General features: G+C 37.2%; 1 protein-coding gene across 1 annotated transcript in view; it reads left to right on the top strand.

Moving 5' to 3' along the window:
* Nucleotides 1-20061, top strand: part of LOC136026095 (sphingomyelin phosphodiesterase 4-like) — a 76897-nt gene that overhangs the window by 12893 nt on the left and 43943 nt on the right. Inside the window, exons 2-4 of the mRNA XM_065702372.1 lie at nucleotides 2343-2572; nucleotides 4065-4250; nucleotides 13925-14052. Coding sequence (XP_065558444.1) covers nucleotides 2343-2572; nucleotides 4065-4250; nucleotides 13925-14052 — 544 coding nt within the window. The remainder of the gene's footprint in view (nucleotides 1-2342; nucleotides 2573-4064; nucleotides 4251-13924; nucleotides 14053-20061) is intronic.

Here is a 20061-nt window from a genome sequence, read left to right as displayed (position 1 = left end):
AGAAGTTTGAAGCTCCTATCTACAAAAATGTGGAATTTCGCATTTTTTTTTTGCCAGAAGACAGATCACGGTTGCGTGTGTTTATTTGTTTTTTTTTGTTTTTTTCCAGGGGTGATCGTATCGACTGAGTGGTCCTAGGATGTCGCAAGAGGACTCATTCCAACGAAAATTAAAAGTTCTAGTGCCCTTTTTAAGTGACCAAAAAAATTGGAGGGCACCTAGGCCCCGCTCATTTTTTCCCAAAGGTCACCGGATCAAAATTCTGAGATAGCCATTTTATTCACCATATTCGAAAAACCTAACAACTATGTCTTTAGGGACGAATTACTCTCCCGCAGTCCCCGTGGGAGGGGCTGCAAGTTACAGACTTTGACCCGTGTTTACATATAGTAATGGTTACTGGGAAGTGTACAGACATTTTCAGGGGGATTTTTTTTGGTTTAGGGGGAGAGTTGAGGGTGGGGGTTACGTTGGAGGATATTTTCATGGAGAAACTTCTCATGGGGGAAGAGAATTTCAATGAAGGGGGCGCAGGATTTTCTAGCATTATTTGAAAAATAAATATGAAAAGTTTTTTCTACTGCAAGTAAGGAGCAGCATTAAAACTTAAAACGAACAAAAATTGTTACGCATATGAGGGGTTTACCTCCTTGTTATACCTTACTCTTTACGCTAAAGTATTTTTAGTAATTTCAACTATTTATACTACGGCCTTTGTGATTCAGAGGTCATTCTTAAGGAATTGGGACAAAATTTAAGCTTTAGTGTAAAGAGCGAGGCATCGACGAGGGTTAAACCCCCCTCGTATACGCAATAAAAGATTGAAATCAAGAAAATTGATTAAGAAATTTTTATTTCTAATAAAATTTTTTACTACTACTAAAAAAAAAGAAGAAGTTTGTTACGTAAGTTAATTCGTAAGTTACGTATATTTTTTTTTCAATGAAAACGTTTGTAAAAAATTAAAAGTTCTAGTTGCTTTTTTAAGTAATCAAAAAATTGGAGGGCAACTAAGCCTCCTCCCTCGCTGCTTTTTTCACAAAATCTTCCGATTAATTGCAATTAATCAGAATGCAAATTTCGTTTTAGTTATTTATGTGCGGAGAGCCAAGATCAAAACATGTATTAATTCGAAAACGTTCAGAAATTAAATAAAAAAAACAAGTTTTTAAAAAAAATGAAAGTAAGGAGCAACATTAAAACTTAAAACGAACAGAAATTACTCCGTATAGGAAAGGGGCTTTTCCTCCTCAACGCCCCGCTCTTTACGCTAAAGTTTCTTGCTGTTTTAAAAATAGAGTTAAGAGAAAGAGTCGAACTTTAGTGTAAAGAGCGGGGCGTTGAGGAGGAAAAGCTCCTTTCATATACGGAGTAATTTCTGTTCGTTTTAATGTTGCTCCTTACTTTCATTAAAAAAACTTGTTTTTTTATTTGATCATTGAAAGGTCAATAATCACAGTGTCTCTGATGCAGTTGCTTTGAACTAAGAGAGATGTTGACAGGTTGAATTGACATGTCTGAGTGAATCTCTCATAGGCAATACTCAAGGAAATGAATGAATATAATGTCATTCATCAAATTTTATTCATGAGTAAATTTCGCATCTGACATCTACAAGAATACTTGTGGACTGCCCCCTCTTTCTATCTGCTAAAATCATGATTTGTTTCTGTTCTCTTGCGTGATTTTAAATTTATTGCATATTTTTCCCATGTACTGAGATCCCCCCAACTCTTTTTAGATATTATTGTGTACATTTTTATTCTGTTTTAAAGATCTTAGGGACTCAGATGAGTTTAATTCAAAAGTGATTTACTACTTTGGTAAAATCCTCAAACATTTATAGGGTACTTCATAATCTTATTCTATGACTTTACTTGTTGCATCTACCTTTATTATTTTCTTCTAGCTTGATCAATTAAAGGGGCCTAAAGTTGGTTAATTTTTTTGTTTCTCTGAATAAAAAAAGACATGGTAGTGAGTTAAACTATGATTTGATGCAGGTGTTGCCAATTTGCTATAAAAAAAACATTCTACAGGGGCAGTATATTGGCTCCTGTACGTTTAAACCGATCTTTTTAACTTTTTTGGAACGCCTTTCTTGTCTATAGACATGTTAGCTCAGTTGATTAGTGCCTTGTGTTGATGAAAATGTTCTTCTTGCCACACTTAGGCGTTGCCAAATCTCACTTGTACATGACTGTGCATAGTTCCTGTGAACTAATGGATTTCAGTATACAGAAATGGTGTCATTTAAGGTATAAGGTGAACTACAAGTACGTTTGAGAGGATCAAGCTCAGTTCTAGTTATGCATATGCTAAATAATTTCTGTTTCTTATAGACCCTGTTGAATTCTTCATATTTTCATTCGTGCATCATCTGATTAACACTCCATATGTTAGAGGAATGTCATCACAAGTTGCAGTTGATAGCATCTATAGCGCATTACTTGAAGAGTACTTGAGTGCTTTCGTTCCAATTTCTGGTGTAGTTCCAATGCCTCAATATGCAGGCCACCCGTGGAATCCTCCAACAACACCTTCTAGCCCTACTGTAACTCCTTCTAGAAAGGTAAGTTTATATTATGTTTGTGTAATTTCTTATATTCTTCTCATAATTCAATATTTTTTTATTTTTATCAAGTCCCAACCCTTTGAAGTAAATTCTTGCATGCGTGTCTATCAGATCATCACTTCTGACTTTTTAATTACCTGAATTTAAAAATTATCCAGCGATAATAGTACCATGTTTTGGCTATAATAGGCTATAATTGTATGTTGCTATTGATCAACAGTTTTTCTATGCACAAAAATGGATGAAAATTTCCAAAAAGTATCCAAAAAAAGAGGTTTGAACAGAGATAGCTTGTTTTAATGCGTTCAGTTGCAAAATATGCAGTAGAAAACATGGTAAAGGTGGATGTTTTTGTTCTCAAGAAACGTATTTTGTATAAGAAATTCTTTGTGATAAATTCTTAATGATAGGTCTAATGAGGATTACAGGGAATTAAGTGCCATAGAAAAGGCATTAAGACATAAACAAGGGGATATAAAATGGAAACAGTTGAAACAAATTTGAAAGAATAGAAAAATAACTCTTAGGATGGAATAGGGTACAAACAGCCGTAGTGATAGCATCTGTCAAGTGCTGCTATGAAATATATTCATATGGCTATGAATAATGGCTATGAAATATGGCTGAAATATGGCTGTGAAAAGATGACAAAGAATCACTTGGTGTTCTTCTGTGGTGTTGTCTAATGTTCTACTCCTTTGAGTATTGAATATCAAACCGTAAGCTGACGAAACAATTGGGTTGATCCTTTTTCTTTCTTGTGCTATAATGAAAGAAAGTTTGGGATGATCTATAGATCTATATCTGTACATATGGAAATCAAGTTTTATAGATGAAAAATCTTAAGTTACCCAAATTTGCGATATTTGCAATTTATAAGGGGCCAAATAAGAAGTAGGACATGCTTTAATGGGACAGGCAGTGGTCACAAGGAGGGACTCAAAGGAATAGGCAATGCATTGGGATAGAACCCTAGTTTAAGATGGGGAATCTGAACTTTCTTTTTCAATGAGAAAAACCGTCTTTATGAATAGTAAATGCCTACTTTACTGAAATACAATTTTAATCTAGTATGCTATTCGGCGGGCGGAAGCCTTGGCTTCCACCCGCCAAATCTGGGCGAAAAGCCCACCCAGATTGTTCGAGAGTAGTTTTTTTTATCTTTTTTTTTTATACTGAATAATCAAATGTGAATAGATAACAAGTTGAATTTGAGAAAAAAATCATAAATTCAAGATGGTTTTAAGCTCATGTTTTTTAATTATATTCATCATATAAAATGAAACTGTGCAAATAATCTACAGAATTGAGACAATAAGAAAATAAGGAAAACATGGTGCAAAAATGTATTTGTGGGAAGTCTTTCATAAAGTTGATAATGAAATACGCAAAATAGCTGAAAGTGGTTTCCCTCAACTGTTCATTGTCTGCTTTCATAGTCAGTTTCATTTATCATTATCCAAATTTGCTAATTATTCCTATTTATAAGGTCACACTATTCAAAACGTCTATTTTGGGGTCTCTGACAACTTCGCCATCGCCTACAATTGGACAAGTTCAGCAAAATGATGCCTGGGCCACTGAAGCATTTATCCATGCCGTGGTGGATTTGTGGATAGACTGCAAAGTCAACAAGGATCACATCAATAAAACTATGAATACCAGCTTTTCCCAGGTTTGTCTTATCTTTGAATGTGTATCAAAGAGTTTTTGATAACGAACTGTAAGTAAAGAGCAATTGTACTAACAGTCACAGAGACTCTAAAAGGACAATATTTGGTAACGTTATGGAGCTCAAAAGAATTGATTTTTATACTGATTCGATAAAGTTGCCTACCAAAAGCTTCGAACCTGAGAAATTTTGCCTGATCTTTGAAAGGAGGTTAAAACAACCTCAAAAGCTCAAGTACTCTTAATGGAAATTAAACCATTAAATTCAACTTTTTAGTGAACCTTATTGCAGAAATTTGAATCATCAATCTAAAAAATTTGAAATTTTGCAAGTTTTCCCCAAGAAAAATGATCAATTGTTTAGTTATTTTTTTTTGTTCTTGCAGGGGTGATTGTATCAAAACAGTGGTCTTACACGATTTGAAAAAGGTTAATTTGATGGAAATTAAAAGTTCTGGTGCCTTTTTTAAGTAGAAAGAAAAGATAATGGCATGGTACAGTTCCGTTTTCTCGCATTCCGTGGCACAAAGCAACGATTTTGCTCCAACAGGATCAAAGAGCCACCAATTTAAAATTCGGAGATATTCCATCAGTTTAAAATTGTTGAAAAACAACATATTGCAATTATAATATAATATTGTATATTATAATTATATGTTGTCTTCCCAGTTTCAGAGGAAGTAATATCGTACAGTTTTACATTGGATCAGATGTTTATTCGTATATAATCAGCCAAAAATACCTAACAATAAGAACCCACACAACTTCACGAAGATGCAGGTAGTTGAAAGAAAAAAAAAATGAAAGGTTAATGTAGACATTTGCAAAAGAGCTAGGTTTAACTAAGTTGATTCGTTTAAGGCTTGATAAAAATATGTAGAGTATTGTATAGTTTCGCATCAGCTATTATAGAGGTGGGCTAGTTGATTTTACTGGGATCAGGGAGGGAGTGGCCATAAGGTCTTCAAAATTGCATCCGTTTGCCCAGATTTTCTAATTCTCTGTGAATTTTCAGATTTTTATATACAAGGATATTTGAAAGGGGATGGGGAATAGAAATTCATCTCTATTCTCCCTTCATTTGTAACATTTTCCATTTTATATTTGTGTACGGATTTTTAAATGTCTTCTTGTTTTAATTGGGGAGAAACTTCCTGCTGCTATCTATAAGAGACAACATTGTAAAAAAAAAAATAAAAAAATACTTGTTCAAGGGAATCACCCTAAAAAACTTGAATATGCTGACAATTCATTTTTGACATTTTAGGCAGCCCCCCCTCCCCGTTTAATAAATAGCATATTTGGTGGAGACGATTATTATCCTGAAAGCACCGTTATGCTAATCCTAAACTTAAATGTGAAAACCGGGTGTTGAAGGAGGGACTATTAGCCTCCCTTAAATTTAAGGAAGCCTTGGACCAAACAGTTCATGATAACGTATTGTAAGTAAACAGCAACCCATGCCAATAGAAACTGAAATTGTCAGAAATAGTTTTGATTTAAGTATGTTCACTCCACCGGCCAAGCTTTCCTATGCAGTTATTCTCAAGGAGCCCCCCTTAGACCTTAAAAAGCCTGACTCGTGTAAAGCATATCTGGAGCAAGTATGTGGAGAAGCTAGTGGGAATATAATCGAGCTGCGTCCCAGTAGAGACGCTTGGAAAGTAGTCACAAAGGATAAAAGTAATGCCGAATCTATTATGTCACGCATAACCGGGAATAACCCTGAAGTCGAGCCTAAACTCCAATGCACCTCCTTTTTCGGTATTATCCGTTATGTTCCCGAAGACCTGAACGAAAATAGCCTATGTGATCTGATTGCCAACTGTTTGAAAGCTATTCAAATCCGAAACATCCGTTCGTTTAAACTTCTTTTTAAGTGTAAAGAGGACATTGACTCTTCTATTCACTCTCCACCCATCATAGGGTACAAAAGACTCCCCATTAGTGTATTTCAACGCTTGCCACCCCAATGCTTCTCTTGCCAGTCATATGGTCATTTTGGGTCTGCTTGTTCAGGTACCCGAAAATGTTAAAGGTGTGGTGAGGCTGGCCACTCCACAACCAAAGATAACCCTTGTACCAAGGCAATTAAGTGTGCTCTTTGCAGCTCCTCCAACCACCCATGTTACAGTTTTAAGTATCCTGTCGCTCAGTCTCTTCTAAAGAATTCCAATGCCTGAAGAAATCTTAAAAATTGTATCGTGGAACATCAATGGGAAAGTTCTACTGAAACATCACCTACTGTCTGAATTTTGCTTGCTGTTTGACGTGGTGGGTCTCCAGAAACACTTCTTGTCAAGCGATAGTCGTCAACTGTTGGAGTTCACGTCTAAACATAATCTGTTTTTCCACCATGCTAAGTCCACTCGCGGTAGGCCTCCAGGTGGTTTGGACCTGATGATACGGAAAGAGCTACTTGGTAATCTAATTGCTAAGTCTGACAGTTTCATTGCGGTTAAAGTTTCGAATGTGGTCATATTTGTAGTTTATTTTCCTACTAACTACCATAATGATATATCTGAGAGGAAGTTCTCTCTCACATGTATATCTATTGCCAGGCTAGTATCAAATTATGAAGAAATGTTGGAAATGATCGCGATTTTACGTACATCCATTAATCTGGCTCCGTGTCTTAGTTGGACTATTTCTATTGCTCTTCTATGATTAAACCCTCCTCTGCTACTTCGGTTCTTCTTGATTACTCCATATCCGACCACATGCCGATCTGTAATTCTTTTCAAATAAATCACTTGCCGCAAACTTCATCCACAAAATTCTCCCCCTGAATGGTTGCACAATCTCAACTGGGAAGCTGCTAACATCGATTCGTACCAGAGTTCATGTGACTCCATCCTGTCGAAGATCCGAATTCCTCCTTTCGCACTTCTGGGTTGTCCGAACATGACAGTAAACTCAGAAAAAACTATCCTACTAAACATATACTGTTCTGAGATAACGCACACTATCCATACAGCTGAGAAAGCTGCAGTTCCTGTCCGCAAAATTCGACACGGTACGGAAGTGTAACTGGCGGAATAATCCTAATCTCCTAGCCGCATGTGATTCAGCAAAATTCGGGCTACAATTATGAGCAGATTGTGGGAAGCCGCGCTCCAGAGTAGTCAACGCTGTTCGTATTTACACGAAGCGTAAATTTTCCAAAGCCATCGCACAGCATAATGCTAACGAAATTGCCCGTACCAGCAAGATTGTCGATAATTCGCCTCCTGCTTTATGGCGTCATTGAGCTAAGAACAAATCTTCCAATGGCCCACCCTGCATGCCAGAAAAAGGCTGGTGCGACTACTTCAGAGACCAATTTTCAGCCCCTAATTCCTACCTAGACAACATCTTTTGCTAGGCCCTCGATAAGGAGCTCCAGCTTGCAGTTAAGGATATTTGCTTCCTGATCACTCCGAATCTTTGATGCGTTCCGAAATTGTTAAGCTAAAAAAAAAAAAAAAAATCTAAGGGTATCGATGGTATATCTGGCACCCATTTAAGTTTTGTCAGTAATCTTCTCCTGGAGCACCTTTCTCTGCTATTTCAAATGATTTTTGTTACTGGTATCGTTCCAGACAGCTTTGGTGTTGGATTGGTCCACCCTATTCTCTAAAAAGGTAAACCAGCTGACCAGTGCGCTTCATATCGTTCGATTACTGTTTCAACTACTTTTTGTAAGCTATTTGAATCCCTTATTTTTTATGAAATTGCACTTCGATGCACCACTCCGGACGATCAGTTCGGGTTTGAAAAGCACTCAGGACGGGAACACGTTCACGGCGTTCTTGCAAACACGTTCACGGCGTTTTTATCTGCAAAAGATGCAGATAAAAATGGTGATCTTCTCGTCTTTGGAGCGCATAATGTTAGTAGAGCCTTCGATTCTGGCATCCATGGCCATATCCTGCTCAAAGCCCTTCAGCGAGGTGTTTCCTCTTGCATCATTTCCCCTGTCTACAGTATGTACAATAAGCTCTCGGCTGTCATCCTGATTCCCTTTCCGTCGGGCACTTTTCCTTCTAAAGAAATGCTGTCAAGAAAGGCATACGTCAAGGTTGCAAAACTTCACCATCACTGTTTAATAACGCTATCATAGAAGCACAAGAAGTAATAAAGCCGTCGGGCTTTTTCTGCGGGATCAATCCATCGCTGCTGAACTTCGCTGATAACATTTTTCATGTTTCTCGTTCGATATCTTTATTTCAACAAAATTACGATTCACTTGAGGCGGCATGCAATCAGATCGGACTTTCCTTCAACGAATCTAAAACAGAACTTCTTTTCTTCAATGGTTCAAAAAATGAGCTTTCAATTAACCTCTCCGTTAAAATTGGCGACACTCTGAGTCCCTGTGAGTCCCCTACCTATCTTAGCCTCCCTATTTCTTTTATATTGAAGGACACACGCCCAGCACTGACAAACCACTTCTGTTCCCGTCTACGAGCGTCTTACGGATTACTTGTTGCCAATAAGTATCGTTGCAACCATCTTCTCCTTGCCCGGCTATATAATGCTTTTACTACCCCCCCCCCCCCCATGTGCTTGCTCTGGCTCCCTTCTGGAAAATATTTACGGCTACCGAAAAGAAAACCATTTGTAGCACATTCTACAGACATGCCAAGTTTCTCCAGTTTCTCCTCTGTGGCACAGCAATGGCGACATCTCCATGAAATATAAGGTCACCAACCCTTCCATGGCCATAGAGAGAAGAATCTCCAAATTCAGTGCCAATGTTTTAAGAACCAACCACCCCTGGACTAGTGTTATTTTATAATGTCTGTAGTTGAAGTGTATTTAAATTTTTTCTTTTTTATAGTCTGTCTTTTCCGTTTTTGACGGGTAATAAATTAATAATAATAATAATATACAACAGCAAAATCGGTTATTTATGCTCTTTCTAAATATGAAAAATGTTTTAATTTTATAATTGTCCGTCTAAAGCCATTAGAGTATAAAATTTTAAATGATTTTAGAAATAGGAAATGAACTTCTTCAAAAAAGGCGCGGTCTTGACGGAAACCATGCAATAGAATCTAACTTGTTTTTTAACCCTAGGTTCGTTAGCGAATTTCGTATCTTCCTAGACAAGGATAACAAAATTGGCAAATGTGAAATCCTATGCTTTTCAGAAAAGGCTGGCCACACATGTGATCATCCGTATAGACCTAGATTGGAGAATGGACTTCTGAAGATCTAAGGTTTTTATGTAACAAAAGGAACACGCCACAAGAAATCGCTTTATCCATTATTTTGATCTGCAAAACTGCAGTTTTGTCCCAAACAGGGGCAAATGCGATAAAGTAAAAATTAGGAGAACTTTTGAAACAATTTCTACAAAGCCTCCCATTTTCAGAGACCCTACTGGCGTGCAGTATACCATGCCTCGATAAACATAAATGTAAAAAATGGGTCTTTGCAATAGACTGTTTATCCAATAAAACTAAAGGGTATAAAGCACTGCGTAGTTGTAAATTATTTGTTAGGGTATTGGCCAATAAATTCCCTTATGAAGAGGGAGTACCCGAGTTTTACAAAAGCTCTTTGGGCCCTTCTTTTGAAATTTCCCTAAGAGGTGGCTCAGGTCATATTTCCCCAGGTGCGATCGTTTCGAAGTTTTGGTCCTATAAGATCGAAAGAGGGTTCATTTAAATGGATGACGTCCTGACATCGTGTTAAACTCCTATTAGAAATAGTGGTTCATTCGTTACTGAGATTTGCAATAATAACAATAGCTAATTTGTACGAATCTGAATAACTTGAGAATAAGCGCAAAAAAAAATCATGGCGATCGTTCTGAATTAGATTTATAGTGCGTCTATCAACTAAAACAAAAAAGAGATATCTGGATTAAAATTATAGAGTATTAAGCAACTAAATCAAAAAAGAAATACGAAGAAAAAGTGATGGTAGAAAAATTGTAAAATATGTGTAAAAAGGCGCTTTCAAATTAAGAGTTTAAAATTTGAAATATGCCTAGAGGACGAGTCAAAAACGGACGAGCCTAAAAACAGACGACTCAAAATTCCAGAACAATATATACTAAATTCAATGTAAATATAAAAAATCTAATTGAATAAGTTTCTGTTGAACAACTTGGACCATCCAAAGTGACAAGACCAATCCGATCCGACCAGCTAAAGCAAAAGGCGCGGAAATAATGTTTGACGTAATGAAGACACTTAATGAACTTCTATTCCAAGAATACTTTGAAGACATGCGACAACGAGCGCCACAATGAATCGCAAACGAATATGAAGCCCATCAAATATTGTGGTTAGAAGACACGCCACAATGAATCGCAAACGAAAATGAAGCCCATCAAACATAGTGGTTAGAAGACACGCCATAATGAATCGCAAACGAAAATGAAATCCATCAAACATTGTGGTTAGAAGACACGGGATGACGAGCATCACAACTAATAACAAATGAAAATGATGCACAACGAATCTTTTGTTCAAATACACACGACAACGAGCATCATAACGAATTGCAAACGAAATTGACGTACAAAGAATAACAACGCCGTTGCAATGCTTGGCGTCAACGAGCTATGACACAGAGTTCTGTACTAACCTACAAAGATGCTGTAAACTACGCAAATGTTAATTACAAACATTGAGACCCTTCAACGTCGTATGTATTCATTACGGAGCCCTCCATTTCCTCGACGAAAAAATAGCAAATAAAGGTGATTCATCAGGAGATTGCTGCTTGCATGGTTGAACTGTATCGCCATCACCACCGTTTTCAAATGAATTGGTTTGCCTTTTTTTGTGAATTCACCCTCTCGCTAATTAGTTCCACAAACGAATCTGAAACTTAAACTCATGTTTGGCTTTAGCTCCAATGAACGTAAACGATGATAATACCATTAATAGTCGTAGTATTTTTAGCTTCAAAGCAGCTGGACGGGTTTATCACAAAATAAGTTGGATGGCACATCCAACACAAACCACTCAAGGCGATTTTGAACCACCTTCATATGACCAAATATACCTTTTAGACCAGGGTTGCCAAAACTTTGTGAGACTAAAGTGTCAAAAACAGCAAGAAAATTAGCCAATATATTTTGAAACTTGACAAAAAAAGGCTTTATATGGTTTTCTCACGAGAGCCCTGGGGTTGTGTTAGGGGAAACTAGGACCACTCTAAGGGGACCCTACTGCAGTCCCAGGACAATCAAAGGGCCCTAGAGCAGGGCTGCCTTTGAGGCCTGCTAGTCCTAGTCCTAGTGCCAGGGGAACCCAGGACCAGTCTTAGTCCTAGTGCTAGGGGCACCTAAGACTACTATAAGGGCACTAGAGCAGTACCAGGGCACCCAAATATTCCCTAAAAAGGTCCCAGGGGTGCTTAGAATGGCTTTAGGACCCTGGGGTTGCTTTAAGGGAAACTAAAACCACTCTAGTGGACCCTACTGCAGTCCCAGGGCATTCAAAGGGCCCTAGAGCAGGGTTGCCTTTGAGGCCTCCTAGTCCTAGTGCCAGGGGAACCCAGGACCAGTCCTAGTGCTAGGGGCACCTGCTGTAGGAGCACTTGCACAGTCCCAGGGCACCTGGAAATTCCCTAAAGCAGTCTCGGGGGACCTGGGATGGCTCTAGGGCCCTGGGGTTGCTTTAGAGGAAACTAGGACCACTTTAAGGGGGCCCTACTGCAATCTCAGGGCACTCAAAAGGGCCCTAGAGTGGTCCAAGGGATGCCTGGGTTTTCTCTAGGGTCCTTGGGATGATTTAGGAACCCTCTAGTGCAGTCTGTGGCCACCCAAAAAGGTCCTAGACTATTCTCAGGGTGACCTAAGACAACCTAGAGTGATCGTAGGAGTCCAGAAAGCATCCAGAGGGCACTCTAAGAGGCTCCAGGGCCTGGCAACCTGGGTCATTTTGCTAGCGTCAGAACCTGCTCATATTTCTAGTATATTTGAAAATTTGGATATTTCCCCCCCCAAGCCACACGGCATGAGGACCTCATTTTTCCAGGATATTTGAAAGTTTAGATAGGCCCCCTGGTCACACAGTGTGAGAACCTGCTCATTTTTCCAGTATATTTGAAAGTCTAGATAGGTCCATCAATCAGATGGTGTGAGAACCTGCTCTTATTCCAATATATTTGAAAGTTCAGATAGGTTCCCTGGTCCTATACTTGTAACTTTCAAGTATGCTTGAACCTGTTGAGGTTCATCCTTGTCCAAAAAATGATTAAGCAGCAGCAGATCAGATAGTTTGCTACTAGCTACTATCCAGGCCGCACCTCTGCATACCCCTGTAGACTACAAGTCATAAAACACCTAAGCTTTTACTTACCAGCAGTTATATGCATGCTTGTTTTTTATCAAAAAAAAAACTTTTTCTAAACTCTCTTGAGCAAGTCACATGTTTCATCACGTTTGAATTTTCGCGCTGTTCAAAATGAGAGTAGTGCAGATACGATAAGACGAAAACGAACCTGAAAAGCACAAAGCACAAATTAAAAGCAGTTGCAGTTAAGAAAAAAACTGAAAATAAATACATACGGCATTGATTTTGAAAAATGCCAAAAAGTGTCCTTTTTTTCAAAAACTTGCCTTTTTTCAACCAATAGTGGCACGGTGTCACCCAGATTGAAAAAGTGTCGAAAAAGCACTAAAAGTGTCCCTTTGACTTCCCTGTTTTAGACCCCAAGGATGCTGTTGAAGAACGCCTTGCACACCCTCTAAATTACTGGAATCAGTTGTTAATCTATTCCCAAGTTTAAAAATGTAATCGGTTGTAGATTTTTTACACTAATAAATGTTTCATGATCGATCTACAAAAACTTAAAGAGTGGGGGCTAAGGATGGGGCAGCCTTCATTATACATAAAATAATTTCTGTTCGTTTGAAGTTTTAATTTGGCTCTTTACTTTTGTTTGCAAGAGCATGTTATTTTGATTCAGTTGCATGTTTTAAAGTATTATAATCTGTTATGGATTAAATGTAAGTGAAACTTTATAGCTCTACGTTGTACGTTGTTACAATGAACTGTAAGTAATATATTATGCATAGATAATAAATAATTTTATTGCCGTAAAATATCAACAACATACCGATTACTGGCACTTCAAATTTTTTTGTCATCCCCAGGCACCCCTGCAACCTCCTATGGTGCAAAATTTCTGGGTAGCTACAAATTTCAAGATAATTCAAATACGTATTTTACAAATCCCCAAATATGGTGTTACCTATGCAGCCAAGGGACAATTGTCTTAAAATATCAAAGTTGCCCACTGGCCACATGTAGAATTAAAGTTCAAAAATTGTGGGTATGTTTGAGCTTTGATCTGCAAATATATTACTGCTGGTCCGCCTGAGAGTTGTTATGCTTAGAGTATTCGTTGCATTTATTGTTTAAACAAAATAACTTTTTAATTTAACAGCATGGGACAAATAATTTTGTCCCATGGTTTGAGGTTTGAACGGTTTGAACCCCTTCCCTGAAATTTTTGACTGATCCGTGAAAATGTAACGAAAAACCATATAAATAGATTTTGATGCACTTTTCAAAGCCTTTTGTCCCCCCACCCCCAAAAAATAACTCCTGGATATAGTTTGACTATAGCCTTAGTATAAAGTGATGGCACTTACGGGAAGAATGTGGTTGCTTTTGGAAAGCAGTAAGTTAAACTACCTTACTAATTTATTTTACTTTTCCTACATAGGATTTTGAAAATGTGGCAATTCCGAGCATAGACTTGGTTAGATGTGTAAGGATTTTCATCAAGCATATGCATAGCTTTGGGAATTCCCCCGCTCCTTCTGGTCTCAGTGCTCTTGCTTCCATTAAAAGGTAAGTTTTGTGGTGTGCTTGGGAAGGAAATTAATAGTAAAAAGAAGAAGAGTAGAATCGGTACTAGACTTTATAGTCCAAGTTATTCTCCCTGTCACGGCCCTTTATCCGGGAAGAGCAATCAGGGGCTGAGGACCAGCCATCTTGGGCTTCCACACACCATTCTTCTGTACATGTCCCATTTAGAGCTTGGTCGACTCTGGCTGAGCTTGCAGATTCACACCACTAATCCCCAAACGAAAAAAAATTGTCAACACCTGGACTCCAACCTCAGCCCCAAAGGAAACAAAGAAAACTACAAACCTTGAAAGAAAAAAGTAAACTGAAATAGTCTACGTACAGAAACTAAATGTGAAAAACATGGAAGGTAATGTAGCAGATACTAAAAAAAAAACACGGAAAAAAATATGCGAAAAATGAATCAGAATATTTAAAAGTTATGCAAAAAAGCAAATAAAAAGAATCAGAAAAAGAAAACTTCGAAATTTCATGTTCATGTCATTATTTGTTCACTTGACAGAAGTCGACTCGGAAAATATTTTTTTTTTTACAACAATTTGTGGTTCCAAACGCACACAATATAATAATCATCTCGGGAAAACTATTCCAAGGGAACGTACATCAAGTAATTTTGTACTTCTTATAGGCTTGGTATAGGCACCAAGTACCTCTTACAGATTTGTTATGCATTTATATTGTACCCTTTACGAGTGACAGTTGAAGATTCTAAGAAGGGAGTAAGTAGTTTCCTCTGCAGGATTTGGACTAAGGAATGTTTTTGGGACGTTTGCTGGTGACTTCATTCCAATAAACTAAAATTAATTAGTGACTAGTAGACTGAACAGACGAAGCGTTTTTTTTTACAGCCATGCAAGAGCGTACTCGTGTGATTTTAGGAAAACTTTAATTAAACCCCTTTATAAGATAGGACATGAGAGTGAATTTGGTAATTATTGAGGCATTAGCTTGGTTTCGTAGGAAACAAATTACTTAGTACGGCAATAATTTTTGGATCAAGAGATGCTATAGATGATGTTTTAAGAGAAGAACTGTGTGGTTTTAGGAAGAAGAGAGGATGCATTGATTAAATTTCATTTTTAGATTAATAATTGAGAAGGGACTGGGTATTGGGACCTTTTTAGTCCTCAATTTTATAGATTACGAGACAGCGTTTAACTCAACAGATAGAACAGCTTTAGTGAAGGTCCGATCCTTGAATGGTAGACAGATAAGTGCACGTTAAAGTGATTAGTGCTATGTACGAGAACAACATACTGCGATCAATATAGGACCTGAGAATAGTAGCTGGATTTGTACTGAATCAGGAATTAAGCAAGGTTGCGTTCTATCCCATTTATATAGATCGTTCTGATGGACTTTTTCCCTAAGGATTACGGCAAAGGCTATGATAAAGCATGGATTAAAATAGGAAAGTAAAATTTTCCTAGAAATAGATTACGCTGATGATATGAGCGTCCTAGATAAAAATGTTAGGAAAATGAATGCATATTTGGAGGTTTTGAGAGTTCAGGGTGCAAGAATAGGCTTAAAAATTAATGATAAGAAGAGTAAGTCACTAAGACTTGCAATAAGTGAAGGTGAAGAGGTGATGTTGGGTAACGAGAAGATCGATGAAATGAACAGTTTCACTTACCTAGGTCGTATTATTAGTAAAGACGGTGGGTGAAGTAAAGCTGTTAAAAGTTTAATAGCCAAAGCCCAAGTTTTTTTTTACAATTGGATAAAGTTTGGAAGAGCAGGAAGATAAGTGTCTGCATTAAGATTAGAATGCTGGAAGCTACAGTGAAGACAGCGGTAAAGTATGGTTCTGTAACGTGGGTGATCATAAATACTGAGGAGCATTTGCTTGATGCTTTCCAGAATAATAGTATACGGGTAGCATTGGGTACTTGTCTCACTGACCATATTTCAAAAAGTAAGTTATACGAAAAATGAGGTTCTTTCCCTCTTTCTATGACTAAATGAGAGAAAGGTTGAGATGGCTAAAAAACGTTATACCTATGAAAGATAACAGATTTCCAAAGATTGTCCTTTTCGGCTAACCATCTAGGACTAAATGAAAAGCAGGTCTTCCCTGAATGGGATGGGAGGAGGTCACAATGAAGGATCTAAGGGAAATTGGAACTTCTTTGGAGGGAGTACAGATGGGTGCTTTGAATAGATTACGATGGAGGAGCAGTTGTGTAGCTGTGTCGGCCTCACGTGGCTTGGTGATGCAGTAAGTTGTCAGTAGTAGGAGTAGTAGTGGATACGCAACAAAGGGAATTTATGCTGCTAAGCCACGAAGTAGCTTTTAAGTGAGATTACATGAGCTTGAATCTATAGTAACTAATTTCACAAATTCTGAAATAAGAATATTCAAACCCATTGAAATAATGCCTCTTGTGATTCCCTAAAAAAAACACTCAAAAATAGTGTTTATTTAAATGATAATCGCAAAATATACCTTTAATGAATCAAAATGGTCGGATTCAGCTTGAAAATGCCAATCGTGCTGAGACATTAAACTATTTTTGTAGTTTCTTGCAATTTTGGGATCATTTTTTTCTGACCTTTCAATTTAATAGATAAATTCTTAGTAAGAAATTGGACTAAAATAAAAAATAACTAATAAAAAAATAGTCGAAAAATAGTAAAATTTAAACAAATCTTACTTAATATAAAAGATTGTCGAATTATGATAGTTGACAGCACTATAATAGAAATATTTTGTCACATTTTTATTCAACAGTTACTTTACCAATTATTCATCATGTCGTGCCAATGTAGAATCGGCTATCCAATACAGAGAAACTAAAGACTAGATCAGCTTTTTTCAAGTACTTGAAGTTTCTCCTCCGACTCCCTCTTTACACCAGAAATTACTGAAGAATGAGTATGAATTATGCAAAATTTAGTTCAGCTGCCCGAGCTCGAAGATCGTGCTCGCGTAAAAGCTCTAAATAGTCTTTCTGATTGTATATCTACATGCTTGATCTTCAGTGCCGTTTGATGAATGTTCAGTTGTTCGTTTTTTGTATATATGTTTATATTAAGTGTTTTCTATTAATTGTTTTCTTTTCTTCTTTTTGTTCGTTTACTCTGCCTATTCTTCTTTTGTTGTATGGCGGTTTTAAAAAAGAATTCATTTTTCTTCATTTTCTGAAACAGGCAGATACTGAGGGGAAAAGAAATTCCTCTCACCCTCCTCCTAAGTTGCCTGAAAAACAACTTGAAAAAGTACGAAAATAGCTGCAGAAAAGGCATTTTTGTGACCCTTCCCCCTCTTCCCTAAGACCCAAACATGTCTACACCTTTATGTTGAATCGTTCCTTGATTAAATCGATATTCTTATGTTGTATTGTTGAAATAGTGGAATAATGAAACTAATAAAAGGTGAAACTAAAGTTAGTGATATTATGGTGAGTTGGAAACGATAGTGGAGCCAAAGTATATTTCTCTGTTGCTGCTTTAACTGTTATCAGAAATGACACTGTTCAATCGTATCTTTGAACTGTGAGGGACAAATTTTTTTATCCAATCGGATTATCTTTTATGCTGGAAGCTATTGCATTATTGACCTAGTATGAAAATCCATCTGATTAAATTCAACAAGTTTGGTGTCCGATTCAATATCCTACAGGGCGAGATTTGCTCTATAATTGACTCTTTTTCGAATATCTAATTGCTTATATTATAACTTGTAACTGCTTATAAATCTAATGACTATAAATCTGGCCACATAAACGAACATTGGTATTCTAACGGCTTATGATTTATGGATTCGATTATTTCAAGCAAATTTGTTTCATAAGTGAGAACTCACTTTCAAACAGTTCGTGGTAACGAACTGTAGTAAGGAGCGACCAGGCTCAATAGTAACCAAAGCTCTAAAAAATAAAATTTTGATACCAATAGCTACATCAAAAGAATCGCATTTTTATGCTGATTTTAAATGTATAAGTTTCATCAAGTTTAGAATTCAAGTTTAGAAATCAAGTTTCATCACTTTTGATGGGTAAGACCCAATTTGATGGGTCTTACCATCAAAAGTTACGAGCCTGAGAAAATTTGCCTTATTTTAGAAAATAGGGGGAAACACACCCTCAAAGTCACAGAATCTTAACGAAAATCACACCATCAGATTCAGCGTATCAGAGAACCCTCTAGTAGAAGTTTCAAGCTCCTATCTACAAAAATGTGGAATTTTGTATTTTTTGCCAGAAGGCAGATCACGGATGCGTGTTTTTTTTTTTTTTTGTTTTTTTTTTCCAGGGGTGATTGTATCGATCAAGTGGTCCTAGAATGTTGCGAGAGGGCTCATTCTAACGGAAATGAAAAGTTCTAGTGCCCTTTTTAAGTGACCAAAAAATTGGAGGGCACCTAGGCCCCCTCCCATGCCAATTATTTTCCCGAAGTCAACGGATCAAAACTCTGAGATAGCCATTTTACTCAGCGTAGTCGAAAAACCTTATAACTATATCTTTGGGGACCACTTACTCCCCCACAGTCCCTATTGGAAGTGTATTGGGAAGTGTACAGACGTTTTCAGGGGGATTTTTCAGTTGGGGGAGGGGTTGAGAAGAGGGGGATATGTTTGGGGAACTTTCCATCGAGGATTTTGAAATGGGAAAGAAAATTTCCATGAAGGGAGTGCAGGACTTATTTAAAAAAAACACAATGAAAAAATCAATAAAAAGTTTTCTCAGCTGGAAGTAAGGAGCAGCATTAAAACTTAAAACGAACAGAAATCATTACGCATATGAGGGGCTCACCTCCTCCTAATACTTCGCTCTTTACGCTAAAGTATTTTTAGTAGTTTCAACTATTCTACGGCTTTTGCGATTCAGGGGTCATTCTTAATGAATTGGGACAAAATTTAAGCTTTAGTGTAAAGAGCGAGGTACTGACGAGGGGGTGAACCATCTCATATATCTAATAAAAACATGAGAATACAAAAGTTCTTTACGTAAGCTAATTTATAAGTTACGTGTATCTTTTACTAACAAAAACATTCGCAAAAAATTAACAGTTCTAGTTTCCTTTTTAAGTCAAAAAATCGGAGGGCAACTAGGCTTCCTCTCCCACTCCTTTTTTCTCAAAATCATTCGATCAAAACTATGTGAAAGCCGTTTAGCCAAAAAAAAAAAAAAAATGCAAATTTGGTTTTAATTATTCCTCTGCGGAGAGCCAAAATCAAAACATGCATTGATTCAAAAACGTTCAGAAATTAAATAAAAAAAACAAGTTTTTTTTAACTGAAAGTAAGGAGCGACATTAGAACTTAAAATGAACAGAAATTACATCGCATATGAAAGGGGCTGCTTCCTCATCAACGTCCCGCTGTCTACGCTAAAGTTTTTTACTGTTTTAAAAAGTAGAGTTGAGAGAAAGAGCCAAACTTTAGCGTAAAGAGCGGGACGTTGATGAGGAAGCAGCCCCTTTCATATACAAACTAATTTCTGTTCGTTTTAAGTTCTAATGTCGCTCCTTACTTTCAGTTAAAAAAACTTGTCTTTTTTATTTAATCATAAGTGAGTCCATGATTTATGGACTATACTACTGTACCGAAAATGTCAGCTCTTGAAATTTAGCCAAAAAATAAACTTTTATGATTCAATGTTGAATTTCATATAGAAACAGATAGGACGAGGGGTTTCCCACGATTTTATTAAAGCCCCTGCTTGGAAATTCGGCTACTGATGTTTTAGGTGCGAAAAAGCTTTTCCTCTAGTGAAGTTCTATTCAAGAAAGTTGGGAACAGCTGCAAACAAAATAGTATTGCTGAAATTTTTGTAGGGCTCTCTACAAGTAGGGCTCTCATCGGAAAGATCCGACGCTGAAAATTTAGATCTGCTAGACTTAATGATACGGAACGCGATAGGGATCTTGATAATTCCTGCGTCAATTATCCCTACTTAGTAGCAAGGTCGACGCTTGTTTCAATGAACTACGCTCAGTATTAAAAAAGCTTCAAACCCACCTGCCTTTCCCAACCACTGCTCCCAT

Source organism: Artemia franciscana, chromosome 4 (genome assembly GCF_032884065.1).
Source record: "Artemia franciscana chromosome 4, ASM3288406v1, whole genome shotgun sequence".
In the NCBI taxonomy this organism is placed as follows: domain Eukaryota; kingdom Metazoa; phylum Arthropoda; class Branchiopoda; order Anostraca; family Artemiidae; genus Artemia; species Artemia franciscana.
This window is presented reverse-complemented; position numbering and strand designations above follow the sequence as displayed.